This window comes from Neoarius graeffei, chromosome 27, assembly GCF_027579695.1.
Source record: "Neoarius graeffei isolate fNeoGra1 chromosome 27, fNeoGra1.pri, whole genome shotgun sequence".
Taxonomy (NCBI): domain Eukaryota; kingdom Metazoa; phylum Chordata; class Actinopteri; order Siluriformes; family Ariidae; genus Neoarius; species Neoarius graeffei.
In genome coordinates, this window is record NC_083595.1 from 10,054,654 (window position 1) to 10,070,530 (window position 15,877).

The 15,877-nt window shown below is 42.1% G+C and overlaps 1 protein-coding gene across 2 annotated transcripts; it reads right to left on the reverse strand.

Moving 5' to 3' along the window:
- Nucleotides 1–854: 854 nt before the first annotated feature.
- On the reverse strand, nucleotides 855–15,482 carry pdgfaa (platelet-derived growth factor alpha polypeptide a). 2 transcript variants are annotated; one of them, XM_060911402.1, is made up of 6 exons: nucleotides 14,978–15,482; nucleotides 12,598–12,694; nucleotides 8,139–8,246; nucleotides 6,931–7,118; nucleotides 2,408–2,528; nucleotides 855–1,437 (listed from the first exon to the last, which is right to left on the reverse strand). In XM_060911402.1, the coding sequence occupies exons 1-6, from the start codon at nucleotides 15,059–15,061 to the stop codon at nucleotides 1,427–1,429; spliced, it is 609 nt and encodes a 202-aa protein (XP_060767385.1). In that variant the 5' UTR covers nucleotides 15,062–15,482; the 3' UTR covers nucleotides 855–1,426. The 2 variants fall into 2 exon arrangements, with proteins under 2 accessions (XP_060767385.1, XP_060767384.1); XM_060911401.1 differs by having other exon boundaries at nucleotides 14,900–15,482.
- Nucleotides 15,483–15,877: the final 395 nt, after the last annotated feature.

The window sequence follows — 15,877 nt, forward strand, 5'->3', positions numbered from 1 at the left end:
AGCATTATCAAATCAGCGTTGATAGGACAAAAAAAGCGACCTAGGAAACAAAAAAGGTTTCAGCACTAAATATTGATATTTGTGCTATTGAATACAATTCTCAATTTTGATTGGTTAGGAGGTGTTGATTCGTTTTCTGTAATAGTACATGATAATACGACAAAACGAATCACAGTTTTTTACTGATGCACTTTTTTCTGTCGTAACTAGTAATAAAAAGGAACTTGTATGTCAGACTTGTATGTCTTTTAAACAGATTTAAAATCCTCATGAAGTGTTCTGTAAGGAGGCTTCTGGAAGGAGTCTCCAGTGTCAGTGCTTTGTAACAGTCAAAGGATGGAGTGACAAGCTGTCTTATTAACTTAGACAGAGAATAAAAGACATGCTGGTGAGGGAACAAATGTTTCTATGTGCTATGACATAAGTGATAGAAGGAATGGACTTGTTTCACAGATGCTCCACAACATTAAATTGAACTATAAATGATTTTTTTTTTTTAAGTATGATGCTATTACTTAATAAGTAAAATACTGTGAGCATTGGCACTTTTCTGCGCAAGACGAAGAAACCACTACAAGATGCAGGAAAACAATCACATCTGTGATGGTAACTGTAACTCCGCTCCGCTTCACACCACCTCAACATTGATTCTCTTCTTCAAACAGCACACCCTGAAGTGTTTCATTCCTTCCATAATTACTTCCTGATGAGGACTGATTTACAGAGCGATATTTTCAAGGACTGACAGAGGGACTAAGATCAGCACTGAAGTACAGCATTTTTCCAGGCATTTTGAGGCAAATTATAGTTTATATTAATATCATTGAATGTAGCTACATAAAAAAAAGCATCAATGCACTTATAAATAGTTTATTAAAGGCTATTGAAGGCTGTTTTTCTACTGTACATACAGCAAATGAGTCTCAATAGAAAATAGGGCTACAAAAATAAGAGTGTATACTGAAAAAAGTGTTTGCTGGAAGAAAGGAATCTTGCTATAGAAGTGAATAATTGTGTCTGTCCATTATATGGTAGATCCGAGATCCAAGCCGGGACCGTCTGTTATGAGCGTTCAGACTCAGCATCCATGCTGAAGCTGAGGAAACTTTACAGTCTTTAAAGTTTTCACAAAAAAAAAAACGTCCATGAGGTGAATTTGCTTCCTTTGTGCCTTTCTGTCTCTCTCTTTTTTTTTTTTAACAAAAAGTCCAAGAGACATCCAGTCCACAAGTCTGAAAGCTGCGCAACAGTCCGTTTAGCGTAATCCAGGCCAAGTGAGTGGATTGCGGTGATTTATTTGTTCAGGGCTGCCTTTTCGCTGGATGATGTCATAATGGAACCAAAGATTTTGACTGGACAAGATTTTGATGGCTGGCCGTTTTTTTTTTTTTATCACCACACACTCTCCAAGTCGATCCAGTCAGATTCACCGTACATCTGTGAAGGCAAACGGAAACACACACAGTCGTGTATTACTGCATTTGTGTTTAACATTTAATGTGAAGCTCAGTAGTGAAATGGACTTGTTTAGCGTTTTAGTTTGTCATGAGGGTATGTTGAATACACGCCCCGCTCAAATGCACGTAAATTAAACATCAATTAATTAATGAACGATGCTGGAACATTAAAGTCGTTTTCACACTTGATTTTTTTCAAGAACAAACAATACCCTGCTTGCGCTCTGCATTTGGTGGAGAGGTCCATCGCCGGTCCTCGGTTTTCACGTTGAAAAATTTGTTACGGTATTTGAAAACAAACACAAAAAATTATCGCTGTGTTTGTAAATTTGAACCTTTGTGATGTGATTGCACACACCACAAAAAAAAAAAATTTATGTGAAAGTAAACCTGAGTTTATGAGCCCCGCTCCCGAACAAATCCAGAATCGGTCCTGGGTGTGGACTCAAGTGTGAAAACGCCATTGGTCTTCCTCCTCACACTTGGTCATATCACAGATTAGTCACTAAACCACCTCGATCAATTATCAATCTTTATGTTACGAGTTACACATGAAACCCATCAGCATCGTCGAACATTCCCTCCACCTGAGTGCTGATTGGTTGATTGGTAAATCGACTGAGCCGCCCAGTTTCTCACCTCCTACCTGCCAACTCACTCCAGGGCCAACGTCAGACTAAGAACCGAGTGTGTATATTTTTTCCGAATTTTTTTCCTGTATCCTTTTCCTCTTTTTAGCTCTCGCCCTAGAGTGGCCTGCGAATGGAGGGATGGAGGGAAACGGGGAAGAGAAGGAAAGACAGACTGGAGTGGAGTGTATTCAAAGTCTTATCGAAAGTGTAGAATTGGCAGACCAACAGTAAAGCAAGACTTGATGTTTTGCGTAACTGGAGGACCCACACAAGATTAAAGGGGTGAAGGAAATGGGGTGTGTAGGTGTGGTTGTGTACCTGTGTGTAAGCGGGACTCTGTGTGGTGTTTGGACACGCACACACACTCCAGATGATCCTCCAGCTGCACCTGCACCTCCCGCAGCTTCGGTCTGCGACGCACATACTCGATCTTAGCCACCTGAGATGGAGAGAGTGTTAGAGAGAGAGAGGTAGAGAGAGAGAGAGAGAGAATGAATCTAAGTATCAAAGTTTTGTGAAGATTTTGCGCACACACACACACTGGTGTTGGAGAGAGGCAAGTACAGGTGAGAAAAATACATGATGTGCACCATGATCTACCTCGAATGAGTTTTCTCTCTCTCTCTCTCTCTCTCTACACACACACACATATATACACTGAAGCACTCCTGAACTGCTTGCGCCAACCCCCTGAAGGCCTGATTATACAGAACTCCATTCATGTCTCAACCAACACACACACACACAAAACTGGAGAACAGCTCTGGAAAACACAGAAAGAGACAGACAGGCCCCACGGTTCAAGCGAGGTTAATGCTATTGAACGCTCCCGAGGGGAAGTTTTGGCCTGAAACCCAGTAAGTTCAGCAGCCATGAAATCCTCGCGTTCCTCCCTTCCTCTGCCAGACATATAAAGCCTTTTCCACTTGAGTTTAAAAACGTTTCTACAGTAGTACAAGCCGAGGAACAAGCGTCAACACGTCGGCAGCCAAGAGAAGCACTCCTGTCAGGACTGTAAGCAAACGCAGGCTTCGAGTGCTTGTTGAAAGCAATGTAATCAATTACAGTAAATGTAAACACACTAATTCAGTTGCTATTAAAAAAGGCTTAGCTCGAACACTGCAGTCAAACTCAAGCCCTGAATGGCTCTCGAAAGCAATGCGACTGTCATTACTGTATGAATATGTTGCGAGACTCTGCAAAGCAGACATCACATGAGGTGCTTTTTCAGACGATTCGTTCGAGCGATATTTCACGAAAATGAAATGGCAACACATTTTTCGCATTTAAGTCACATGCATGACACGAAGAGCAAATGCTACCTTTCTGAAAAAAACAAACAGTGCTCTCTAAGAGCTATCACGAGAGGAGAAAACCCATCTTTAAATCACAAAACCTCACTTAACTGGAAACAGACCATTTGCAATTGTGTTTTGTCGCAAGTTTTAAAATATCACTTCTATTGTGCAAAAAACTGCAATTGAAACCCAGCGAGTGACACGACTGCAACCAGACTAACTCACCATGGAACTAACAGACAACATTATCAGAACGTTCAGCAGGTTTTACACTGCAACATCTAAGAAAGAACATTTCTGATATGTTCATTCAACCTTCCCAGTTTGCCATAAAACAATAATTATTCTATCTACATTAAAAGTAGAGTTATCAACAATAATATATCCCAGCTAGTTCTGTCCATGTTAAAAGACAACTGCTGTCAGTACAGTATCAGTGTCCAATGCTAATTATGCCCATGCTAAAAGGAGAACTAGTATCAGTAGGCTAACTCTGTCATCATCATGTAACATCCAAGCTAACATAATAAAAGAACTAGTTATCAATTCTGTGTACAAACTAATCTGTCAGTGTTGAAAGGAGAACTACTACTGTGTCAAAGTAAACTGTCAGTATTAAAGGAAGACTTAGTGTCAGTCATGTATCCAAGCTAACTCTGTCAATGCTGAAGACAGAATTAGCAACAGTACTATATCTAAACTAACTCTGTCAGTGTTGCGGCGAGAATTAGCAACAGTACTCTCTCCAAGCTAACTCTATGAATGTTAAAAGGAGAATTAGCAACAGTCATGTATCCAGGCTAACTCTGTCAATGTTGAAAAGAGAATTAGCAACAGTCATGTATCCAAGCTAACTCTGTGAATGTTAAAAGGAGAATTAGCAACAGTCATGTATCCAAGCTAATTCTGTCAACATTGAGGCGAGAATTAGCAACAGTGCTGTATCCAAGCTAACTCTGTTAACATTAAAAGGAGAATTAGCAACAGTCATGTATCCAGGCTAACTCTGTCAATGTTGAAAAGAGAATTAGCAACAGTACTGTATCCAACCTAACTCGGTCAATGTTAGAAGGAGAATTAGCGTCAGTACTGTTTCCATGCTAACTCGGTCAATGTTAAAAGGTGAATTAGCGATGGTACTGCATCCAAGCCAACTCTGTCAATGTTAAAAGGAGGATTAGCATCAGTCATGTGTCCAAGCTAACTCTGTCAATGTTAAAAGGAGGATTAGCATCAGTACTGCTTCCATGCTAACTCTGTCAATGTTAAAAGGAGAATTAGTAACAGTATCGTCTCCAAGCTAACTCTGTCAATGTTAAAAGGTGAATTAGCGATGGTACTGCATCCAAGCCAACTCTGTCAATGTTAAAAGGAGGATTAGCATCAGTCATGTATCCAAGCTAACTCTGTCAATATTAAAAGCAGAATTAGCATCAGTACTGTTTCCATGCTAACTCTGTCAATGTTAAAAGGAGAATTAGCAACAGTACCATCTCCGGCTAACTCTATCAATGTTGAAAAGAGAATCAGCCTCAATACTGTATCCAAGCTAACTCTGTCAATGTTAAAAGGATGATTAGCATCAGTCATGTATCCAAGCTAACTGTCAATGTTAAAAGGAGAATTAGCAAAAGTACCATCTCCGGCTAACTCTATCAATGTTGAAGAGAGAATCAACCTCAATACTGTATCCAAGCTAACTCTGTCAATGTTAAAAGGATGATTAGCATCAGTCATGTATCCAAGCTAACTGTCAATGTTAAAAGGAGAATTAGCATCAGTACTGTATCCAAGCTAACTCTGTCAATGTTAAAAGGAGAATTAGCAACAGTACCATCTCCGGCTAACTCTATCAATGTTGAAGAGAGAATCAGCCTCAATACTGTATCCAAGCTAACTCTGTCAATGTTAAAAGGATGATTAGCATCAGTCATGTATCCAAGCTAACTCTGTCAATGTTAAAAGGAGGATTAGAATCAGTCATGTATCCAAGCTAACTCTGTCAATGTTAAAAGGATGATTAGCATCAGTCATGTATCCAAGCTAACTGTCAATGTTAAAAGGAGGATTAGCATCAGTACTGTATCCAAGCTAACTCTGTCAATGTTAAAAGGAGAATTAGCAACAGTACCGGGCGGCACGGTGGTGTAGTGGTTAGCGCTGTCACCTCACAGCAAGAAGGTCCTGGGTTCGAGCCCCGGGGCCGGCGAGGGCCTTTCTGTGTGGAGTTTGCATGTTCTCCCCGTGTCCGCGTGGGTTTTCTCCGGGTGCTCCAGTTTCCCCCACAGTCCAAAGACATGCAGGTTAGGTTAACTGGTGACTCTAAATTGACCGTAGGTGTGAATGTGAGTGTGAATGGTTGTCTGTGTCTATGTGTCAGCCCTGTGATGACCTGGCGACTTGTCCAGGGTGTACCCCGCCTTTCGCCCATAGTCAGCTGGGATAGGCTCCAGTTTGCCTGCGACCCTGTAGAAGGATAAAGCGGCTAGAGATAATGAGATGAGATGAGATGAGCAACAGTACCATCTCCGGCTAACTCTATCAATGTTGAAGAGAGAATCTGCCTCAATACTGTATCCAAGCTAACTCTGTCAATGTTAAAAGGATGATTAGCATCAGTCATGTATCCAAGCTAACTCTGTCAATGTTAAAAGGATGATTAGCATCAGTCATGTATCCAAGCTAACTCTGTCAATGTTAAAAGGAGAATTAGCAACAGTACCATCTCCGGCTAACTCTATCAATGTTGAAGAGAGAATCAGCCTCAATACTGTATCCAAGCTAACTCTGTCAATGTTAAAAGGATGATTAGCATCAGTCATGTATCCAAGCTAACTCTGTCAATGTTAAAAGGAGAATTAGCATCAATACTGTTTCCATGCTAACTCTGTCAATGTTAAAATGAGAATTAGCGATGATACTTTATCCAAGCTACCTTTGTCAGTGTTTGAAGTAGAACTAGCAGAAATACTGCACCTGTTTCCTGTGGTTTATGTAGTCACTGCAATGGCTTTTTAACTGTCCGAAACAGAACAAAGGTCTAAAAACATTCTACACTGCTGGAGTTTGGAATATAACAATAGTCAGTGTAAAGAATGGAGAAAGAGAAAGTGAGTGTATGTTGTAAGGAGATGATATCCATCTCTCTCTTTTGTCCTCCGCTCGTGTAATAGCGTGTCAGGTTCTTCCTTTATCTGCGAACACAGTTTACTTGGCCTCACCTTCACCAGAAAATGAGCTCTCGGATACGACACTGAGCAGTGGGTGTATGCGCCTTTCTTTATGCGCTAGTAAACTGAGCACCATGCAGCTGTTTGTGTATGAATGGTGCTTGGAGAACGAGAGCAAAGGAAAGAAGAGAAGAGAAATAATGAGGAGAGAAGAAAAAAGGTAAAGTAAGCTGTTATCTGTTTTATGTAAGGATACAGTGGGTGTGTGCACACAGGAGAGTTCTCACCTTTGTACCTTGAGTGTAGTTCAGTGTGTGTGTGTGTGTGTGTGTGTGTGAGTGTGTTACAGTGTACGGTATGTGATTTTCCTTACCTTGACATTCCGGTGTTGTTTTCTGGTAGCATGGCAGCGCATGGTGCTCGTGTTGCAGCAGCCCGAGCACCGTGTCACCTCTACGCAAGGTGGCCAGATGAGGAAGTTTGCTGCTGTAGGGTCCACCTGAGAACGTGGGATCTCGTACACCTCTGTCCGAGTCTTGCATGTAGCTGGGACTGCTTCCTCTACACTCACAGAAACATACACAGACTTACTCTATACATGCGGCTACGCTAAAATACAGAATCATCAAGGCTGGGGCTCTCAAAGTGCACTCTATGAAGTAGATCCAGGGGAGTCCACGGTTTATTAGTTTTATTACAGTGATGGAACTCACAGTACACTGTTATCAAAGTTATATTTGAATTAGGGCGGCACGGTGGTGTAGCGGTTAGCGCTGTCGCCTCACAGCAAGAAGGTCCTGGGTTCGAGCCCCGTGGCCGGCGAGGGCCTTTCTGTGTGGAGTTTGCATGTTCTCCCCGTGTCCGCGTGGGTTTCCTCCGGGTGCTCCGGTTTCCCCCACAGTCCAAAGACATGCAGGTTAGGTTAACTGGTGACTCTAAATTGACCGTAGGTGTGAATGTGAGTGTGAATGGTTGTCTGTGTCTATGTGTCAGCCCTGTGATGACCTGGCGACTTGTCCAGGGTGTACCCCGCCTTTCGCCTGTAGTCAGCTGGGATAGGCTCCAGCTTGCCTGCGACCCTGTAGAACAGGATAAAGCGGCTAGAGATAACGGGACGGGATATTTGAATTATTAGCCTGTTTGACCAATCACTTCCATAAAGCCCGAATATATTACACATAAGTAGGCCGATAAATAATGTCAATTCGGAGCTCATAAAAACTTTTCATGAAATGTATGAAGGGTAAGATCAGGAAGCCAAAAGATTAGTTTACACATTTACATAAAAAGTGAAATATTAAAAGAAAAATTGTGAAAATGGCGTGTGTGTGAAAAAACATTCCACACATGCACTAATATCATAGTATTTACAAGAGACGGACAACATACATGACGCAAGCCGCTGCACAAACACACAGCTGAATCAACACACTCTGCACACCTACAGTAAACTAACGGGGACTGGGTGCTTATCTAAGGAGGTTATTCAGTTCAGACTCTAACAGGCTGCAGCATGATTGCTGACATGTATGGAATCTCTACCTATTAGTCTCAAAGTGTGTGTGTGTGTGTGTGTCTTACCAATGCTCCTCTTGTGTCTTGGGCGTGTGTGTGAACTCTTGAGGTTGGCGTTGTGGTCGAGATGTTCTTTGCTGTAGCGCCATTTAGTCTCCTGAACCACCTCATTCTCTGCACCAATCAGAACAACAGAACAGAATCAGTGTCCCTGTAAATCGACCAATCAGGACCCGGTTTCCCAAAAGCATTGTGACAAATTAAAAAATGTACGATTTGAACACTCTGTAAACATTTTTTTTTGTTGATTCTATTGAATCACTAATTACTAATTATAGCACCTTTATGGGCTTGATCAGGTACACCTCTTGTCATTACAGCCACGCCCACATCATGCCAACTCTGGCTTAAGGCCACGATCAGACAGCACACTTAAATCAGATACGAGTTTATGTTTCTGTAACCTGAGGATATGTGATTAGTGCTCTTTGACGAGCTTCTAGCTTTTTATTGTCAACCAAAAACCACATGAATAAGCTTGCAGTCATAAAAGATCATATTACGCATGTCTAGACTTGACAACACTTAGATATGTATCAGACACACGAAAACAGGCCTGGGCAACAGCTGGCACGCAGTTACGTAGGCCTACAGAACATTGCAGTGTGGATGATGTTTTAACAAATTTAATACCTTAAAATCAAAACCAATTTGAAAGCTAAGAAGTAATTTACATTTAATATTCTCTCATCGTCACCCTGACAGACAGTTACACTAAGTTTATGCGAACTGTATGCCATTTTAGAAACAAACACCTGATCTCATGACTCTTGTTATCGCACAACAGAGACATTGGTATTTACAAGAGTACAAAAGTCACAGCTATAAAGTTATAAACCTATAAACTGTTTATAAATTCCCCTTAATTTGCTTATGGGTATTTGACTTGGAACTGCTGAGGTCTACTTTATCATTGAGAAGAGCAGGCTTGTTACAATGTTTTCATCTTTCATATGTGTTTGTTCATATGTTAAAAAAGGTTGGTTCATGTCTAGACTGTTCAATGGGACAAATATAAACCCTTGCGAATCCAGAGCTTTTGTGACACATGAACATATTTTGTTATATACATGAAGTTATGTGGGCGGCACGGTGGTGTAGTGGTTAGCGCTGTCGCCTCACAGCAAGAAGGTCCGAGTTCGAGCCCCGTGGCCGGCGAGGGCCTTTCTGTGCGGAGTTTGCATGTTCTCCCTGTGTCCGCGTGGGTTTCCTCCGGGTGCTCTGGTTTCCCCCACAGTCCAAAGACATGCAGGTTAGGTTAACTGGTGACTCTAAATTGACCGTAGGTGTGAATGTGAGTGTGAATGGTTGTCTGTGTCTATGTGTCAGCCCTGTGATGACCTGGCGACTTGTCCAGGGTGTACCCCGCCTTTCGCCCGTAGTCAGCTGGGATAGGCTCCAGCTTGCCTGCGACCCTGTAGAAGGATAAAGCGGCTAGAGATAATGAGATGAGATGAGATGAAGTTATGTATTAATATAAGAACGATATAAGTCAGCTAGGGTGACTACACACAGTGGTGTAGTGGTTAGCACTGTCGCCTCACAGCAAGAAGGTCCTGGGTTCGAGCCCAGCGGCCAGCGAGGGCCTTTCTGTGTGGAGTTTACATGTTCTCCCCGTGTCCGCGTGGGTTTCCTCCGAGTGCTCCAGTTTCCCCCACAGTCCAAAGACATGCAGGTTAGGTTAACTGGTGACTCTAAATTGACCGTAGGTGTGAATGTGAGTGTGAATGGTTGTTTGTCTCTATGTGTCAGCCCTGCGATGACCTGGCGACTTGGCCAGGGTGTACCCCGCCTTTCGCCCGTAGTCAGCTGGGATAGGCTCCAGCTTGCCTGCGACCCTGTAGAACAGGATAAGCGGCTACAGATAATGGATGGAGGGATGGATGGATGGATGGATAAGTCAGCTACAAAACATGACCAATCAGAATTGAGAATTTAACAGGGTTTATGGTATAAATCAACATGTTGTTGATTGTATTATCATCACATCACAACGTTGTTAAATCATATTTGGATCATTATTCCTAACTAATACAAGATAAAAGATCATTTTAAGTGAAATAATAATAATGCATGCGCATTAAGGCCACAATGCCTGATCAAGTCATGTGACTAGCACTAGCTTAGCAATAGAAATTTTAATACTTTAAAGCGGACTGTAATAAAGGGTACCATATATAACAAGTCACTGTGTGTCATTTATAGATTTGGGGCTTGTTTGGAGTATTTGCTGAGTCTGACTGAAGAGATTACAAATGTTTGAGGAGCTTATGTAGCATCTTGGTGCTCAGAGACATCATGCAAGAATGAAATAAGGATTCCCTGAAAGGTGTCTGTTCGTCCAGCCACTGAGGCAGCCAGACTAAAATACGATGATGGTTATCTATTTCCAGAGACGAGCAGATGCTGTGAATGGAGCTCAATGGAATTCCAGCGTCACCACAGTGGCGACTTTGACTGACTGGGTCCAAATGGAGTTTAACATCACCCTCTGTGTGGAGATTCTTTACTGGAAACGTTATCTGCCTTACTTCATGCGTGTAAAACAAGCCCAGAAGAGCAGGTCTGATAAATAAGCACCATCACACATCCAACCAGCAGATCCACTACGGAGGGGGAGGTTGAACATCCCTGTTGTCACCCCTTTTGAATCGCCCCAGCATGGTAAGAGGAGGGTGGCTTTGATTCTCAGCTGTACCCTGCACACTAGCTGAGCCTTTCACACACTCGTTAGCAGGCTCCAGAAACACACTCCCTGAGGCAATCTCACAGACACACACGCCTGCTTGGAATCCAACATGAATAATACATTACAGTGCTGGCATTCAGCCCTGCTAAACTCATAAAGGCTGCATGACAACGCCATAATGGAGAGAGTCTCTTGACCTCCCTCAAGCTGCAGAAGCACTACACATGCAGTCGTTTGCATTTCAATTATGCATCCGGAGGGGAAATCTAAGCAGAGACGCCAGTCTTGACGGCGATCCTTTGCACTTTTCTTTATCAGATGCTCCTGAAGATCTCAACTGCTTCTGGTTAACGTTAACCAGATGTTCCTGAATGGAAGTTATTCATCAACTGTCCAAGAAAAGTGCTCAAACTGGTCCAATCTTTAGTCTTCAAGAAGTTATGAGAGGGTAGTTTCTAACTGCCCACATTTCCTAGCTTCACTGGTATCACTGCAAGTATTAGGAATGTAAATTGATATCATTGCTACGCATGGCTTTCAAAGTGTCTATCGATCTATCCATGCTGCTTGTCCGTCAGGGTGGTGGAGGAGGAAGCTGGAGCCAATCCCAGCTGACTTCGGGCAAGAAGCAGGGTACACCCTGGGTAGGTCACCAGTCTATCACATGGCTTAAAGTGTCCATAGTCACTGATAATGTAAGGTTCTTGATTCTGATTCTATAAAGCTTCTCAACCAAACAATACATGACCTTCTTTTGGTTTCTCCAATGTGCTGTCCTGTTGTGAGTGACAGCTCATGAGAATTGAGGATTTAGGCTCCACAATTTTGGTGTGCACCATCATAATCCATCTCCAAACCATTTACTTTTCATCTGAGAAACACTCTTGCAATCGCTTGTTGGATATACCAAATCAGAGCAACCATCTCGATAACACAGGTAACATCGTCACAAAATACTTTTTTCCCTGCTAGTATGCTAGTACTTTTGATTTCTTGTTCAACCATCAACACAAACTTGATGGGACTTCACTTCGCAAAGTGTAGCCAAGTTCAAAAATTCTTGCCTCATCAACCATCATCAAAGGTCAGACTGTTCTTTGCAACTTTAAATCAGTTCATTGTTTTGTCCTGTCATCGTGCTTTCTTTCTCCGACACTGACTAATCTTGGATCACAACAGAGGACCGGCCAAAATGGTGACATCCGTCAAACAAGTTCACATGCAGGCAGTACTCGCGGCGCCTTGAGAGACAAAACAGAAGTGCCCGTCTCCAGGCAACAGTCCTTGAGGCGGTTGGCATCAACACAACTGGACAGTTATGTGAACTTTTGAACATGGAGCGAGATTAGGAGCATGCCCTTCCTGAAGACTTACATTCTGCATACTGGTACACTGCCTAGCACATCCTATTTGCATTTGAACACAGTGAAAACAGAGAGTTAACGCAAGTGACATAGATCATACAAGAAACCAATGAAGAAGAAAAAGAAAAGGAAAATAAAATCAAACTAACAACAAAAGCAGAGCTTTGTGTATGCAGCAGCGAGCATGTCTGTATTACAGTGGTATGCTAACACTTTAGAACAGGCTAGAAACAGTAGACAGAACTCTATGCACTCACTAAGTGCCCTAGTTAGAAAACAAGTACCCACAATGGAGCACAGCCAACAATTCCCAGAGCTCATGTGACATCATCCTCTAGATTCTAGTATGAGATCAGTCTTTCAATATCTCCTGATGTTGAATAAAGTTTGTAAGAACCATTATGTGGAGTACCTGCAGAGTGTAACTCCAGAAGCCGCTGGAGGTCACTCATGGTGCGGATCTCACTATTGGACAGTATCTCGATTAGCTCTCGAGGAATCGGCGCCTCCTTGAAAAGCAAAGTCGTTCAATTAGTATGGATAATCACTGACAGCACACAGACTTAGCTCTTCATGTAAAGTCAAGAGCCTTTATACATAAGAGAAATGTAATGGTGTTTAGGTTAAAGTGTGAGTCTCGGTGAATCAAAAGACATAGTTATTATTACACATTTGTATAAATGTCCTCAATTGCAGTACTTGAGTACCTGGATTATTTATACTTTTGGAAAACTTTTACTTCATTACCTTTAAAGGAGACTTTTAGACACCACCACATTTCTGTACTTTGCGAAGGTAATAAACTGCCTATTTTAAGCTTGAGTGAATGGCAAGTGGAAAAACCCCAAAGCACTGACTGTTACTTTTCATACTTAAACCAAAACATGGGTAATTGTTTGGGTGTTTCTGGACAGACTAAAACGACTCATCAGTGTCTACCTATGCTGCATGGAAACTAACCTGCCATTAGTCATGTCTGGTAGGGGAACAGGTACATAAACCTTTCACTTCAGGAAAAGCAGATATGTAGATAGTATTGTTCGCCTATGAAAATAGAGTCGACACATATAATAGGTTGTCGGTACTACAAAAACACTGTTAACCTACTAAACTGTCGTCTACACCCATATCGGACATTATTAGTCCTGCATGAATACTGTTCGCCGAACAACCTGTGGGCATGTAGTATGTTATTATTAGTGCTCGGTATTCCCTAGTTGTAGTATTAGCCAACTAAACTATGGTCTACACACATATAGTAGGTTATTGGTACTTGGTAAGTACTATTCGATTACTAAACTATGATCTACATACATATGAAGTTACAGTATTAACATGTGATAAGCCTACTAAAGTATCGTCTACACACAATGGAAGTTGCAAGCACTACATAATTATAGTCCACATGTTTATAGTACTTAGTAGTTAGTATAGATAAGTACTTGAAGCCTTCAAAACTATAGTCTAGAGTATAAGTACTAAATAAGTACTATTAGACTACTAAACTATGGCCTACACATGTATAATAGATTAATAGTACTACACAAGTACTCGAAGCCTTCGAAACTATAGTCTAGAGTATAAGTACTGAATAAGTACTATTAGACTACTAAACTATGGCCTACACATGTATAGTAGCTTCTGCGTACTAGATAAGTACTATTAGACGACTAAACTGGTCAACACATATATAGTAGATGAATAGTACTCACAGTACTCGAAGCCTTCAAAACTACAGTCGATTGTGAGTATTAGACGACAAATTTTTTGTCCACACACGTCTTGTTTATGAGTATGTACTACTAAACTATAGTCTACACATTTACAGTCGATGACTAGAAGGCTTAGTAAGCATTAGCCTACACTCCATATAGCAGGTCCAGTTCATGGGGTAATGATTAGAGAAGCAGATTTAGGACCAAAAGGTTGTAGGTTCGATTCCCTGGACCAGAAGGAATGGCTGAAGTGCCTTTGAGTAGTGAGACCCTTAGGTGCTCCCTGTAATGTAATGTAATGTAACGTTCTACCTTTCTGAAAGAGAGAGATAGTGTATATACACTACTGTTCAAAAGTTTGGGGTCACCCAGACAATTCTGCGTTTTCCATGAAAAGTCACACTTTTATTTCCCACCATAAGTTGTAAAATGAATAGAAAATATAGTCAAGACATTTTTCTGGCCATTTTGAGCATTTAATCGACCCCACAAATGTGATGCTCCAGAAACTCAATCTGCTCAAAGGAAGGTCAGTTTTATAGCTTCTCTAAAGAGCTCAACTGTTTTCAGCTGTGCTAACATGATTGTACAAGGGTTTTCTAATCATCCATTAGCCTTCTGAGGCAATGAGCAAACACATTGTACCATTAGAACACTGGAGTGAGAGTTGCTGGAAATGGGCCTCTATACACCTATGGAGATATTGCACCAAAAACCAGACGTTTGCAGCTAGAATAGTCATTTACCACATTAGCAATGTATAGAGTGGATTTCTGATTAGTTTAAAGTGACCTTCGTTGAAAAGAACAGTGCTTTTCTTTCAAAAATAAGGACATTTCAAAGTGACCCCAAACTTTTGAACGGTAGTGTATAAAGCTTCTTGGAATCATCAGCTGTTCTACCTTATTTCTGAAAGGAAGTCATCAGTGATAAAGTTCTCTATAAAGAAGAAAAAATAATAATAAAGAAGAACCCTGCATGATTTTTCTATGCGTGTACCTCGTCGGCATGCGCGCGCGCGCAGCACGTACAGTTACAAGCGTCATGATCGCGCAGGTGAAGGAAGCGCGTGCTCACCCCGGTGGCGGCGGCGGCGGCGTGCGGCACGGAGAAGCAGCAGCAGCAGCAGCACGCGAGGAGGCAGCAGAGCGCGGCTCTCATCTCCGCTCTCGCGCGCTTTCACTGCTTCCCATGGAGGATCGGACCGCACACACGGTCGCTGGCAAAGAGTCGGGATCCCCGAAACGCGATCGACTCGATCATCGCGTTCCAAGTGATCAAACAGAAAGAATCGGTTTCTCCCCTTTATCTTCGCTGCATCGTGCACGCGCCGTCAACTTGACTTTAAAAAAAATAATAAGAACAATAAAGACTGAACAAGAATCCTTGTGCTAATAAAGAACCTTCTTCTTCTTCTTCTGCTCCTTTGATGTAATCCAAAACTGGGTGAATTTGTCAGAGGTGCGCGCGAGAGAGAGAGAGAGAGAGAGAGCGCGCGTGTTTGTTGTTTGGTTTTTAAAGGGGTTTTCCCGTGAAGCGCGCGCTCACCGAGCTCTGTCTGCGCGTGAATGAACTCTGAACGCTTCGTGGCTCCAAATAAAAAAATTAAAAAAAATGGGACGGAGGCGCGCGCTCCCTTCGCGCACGCGCGCCCGCAGTCCACCTGTAACGTTCACGAGCTTGAAACCACCCCCTAATTAAAGGCTTCAAAACCCTCAAGAGGAGAGTGAAGGGGAAAAAATTGAAGGTTCTGGATTGTTGTTGTTGTTTTTTTGAGAAAAGATTGGAGTTTCTCAAGTCGTTTAAAAAAGATAATCTAAAACATTCATGTCAACACATCTACAGTGTGTGTCTGTGAAGATTCTCAGTCATCCAGGTCATGGTAAACTGTGGGCGGTAAAAGAGAGCAACTGGACTTGCTCGCAGATTCTTGAAGACATTTCACCTCTCATCCGAAAGGCTTTCGGATGAGAGGTG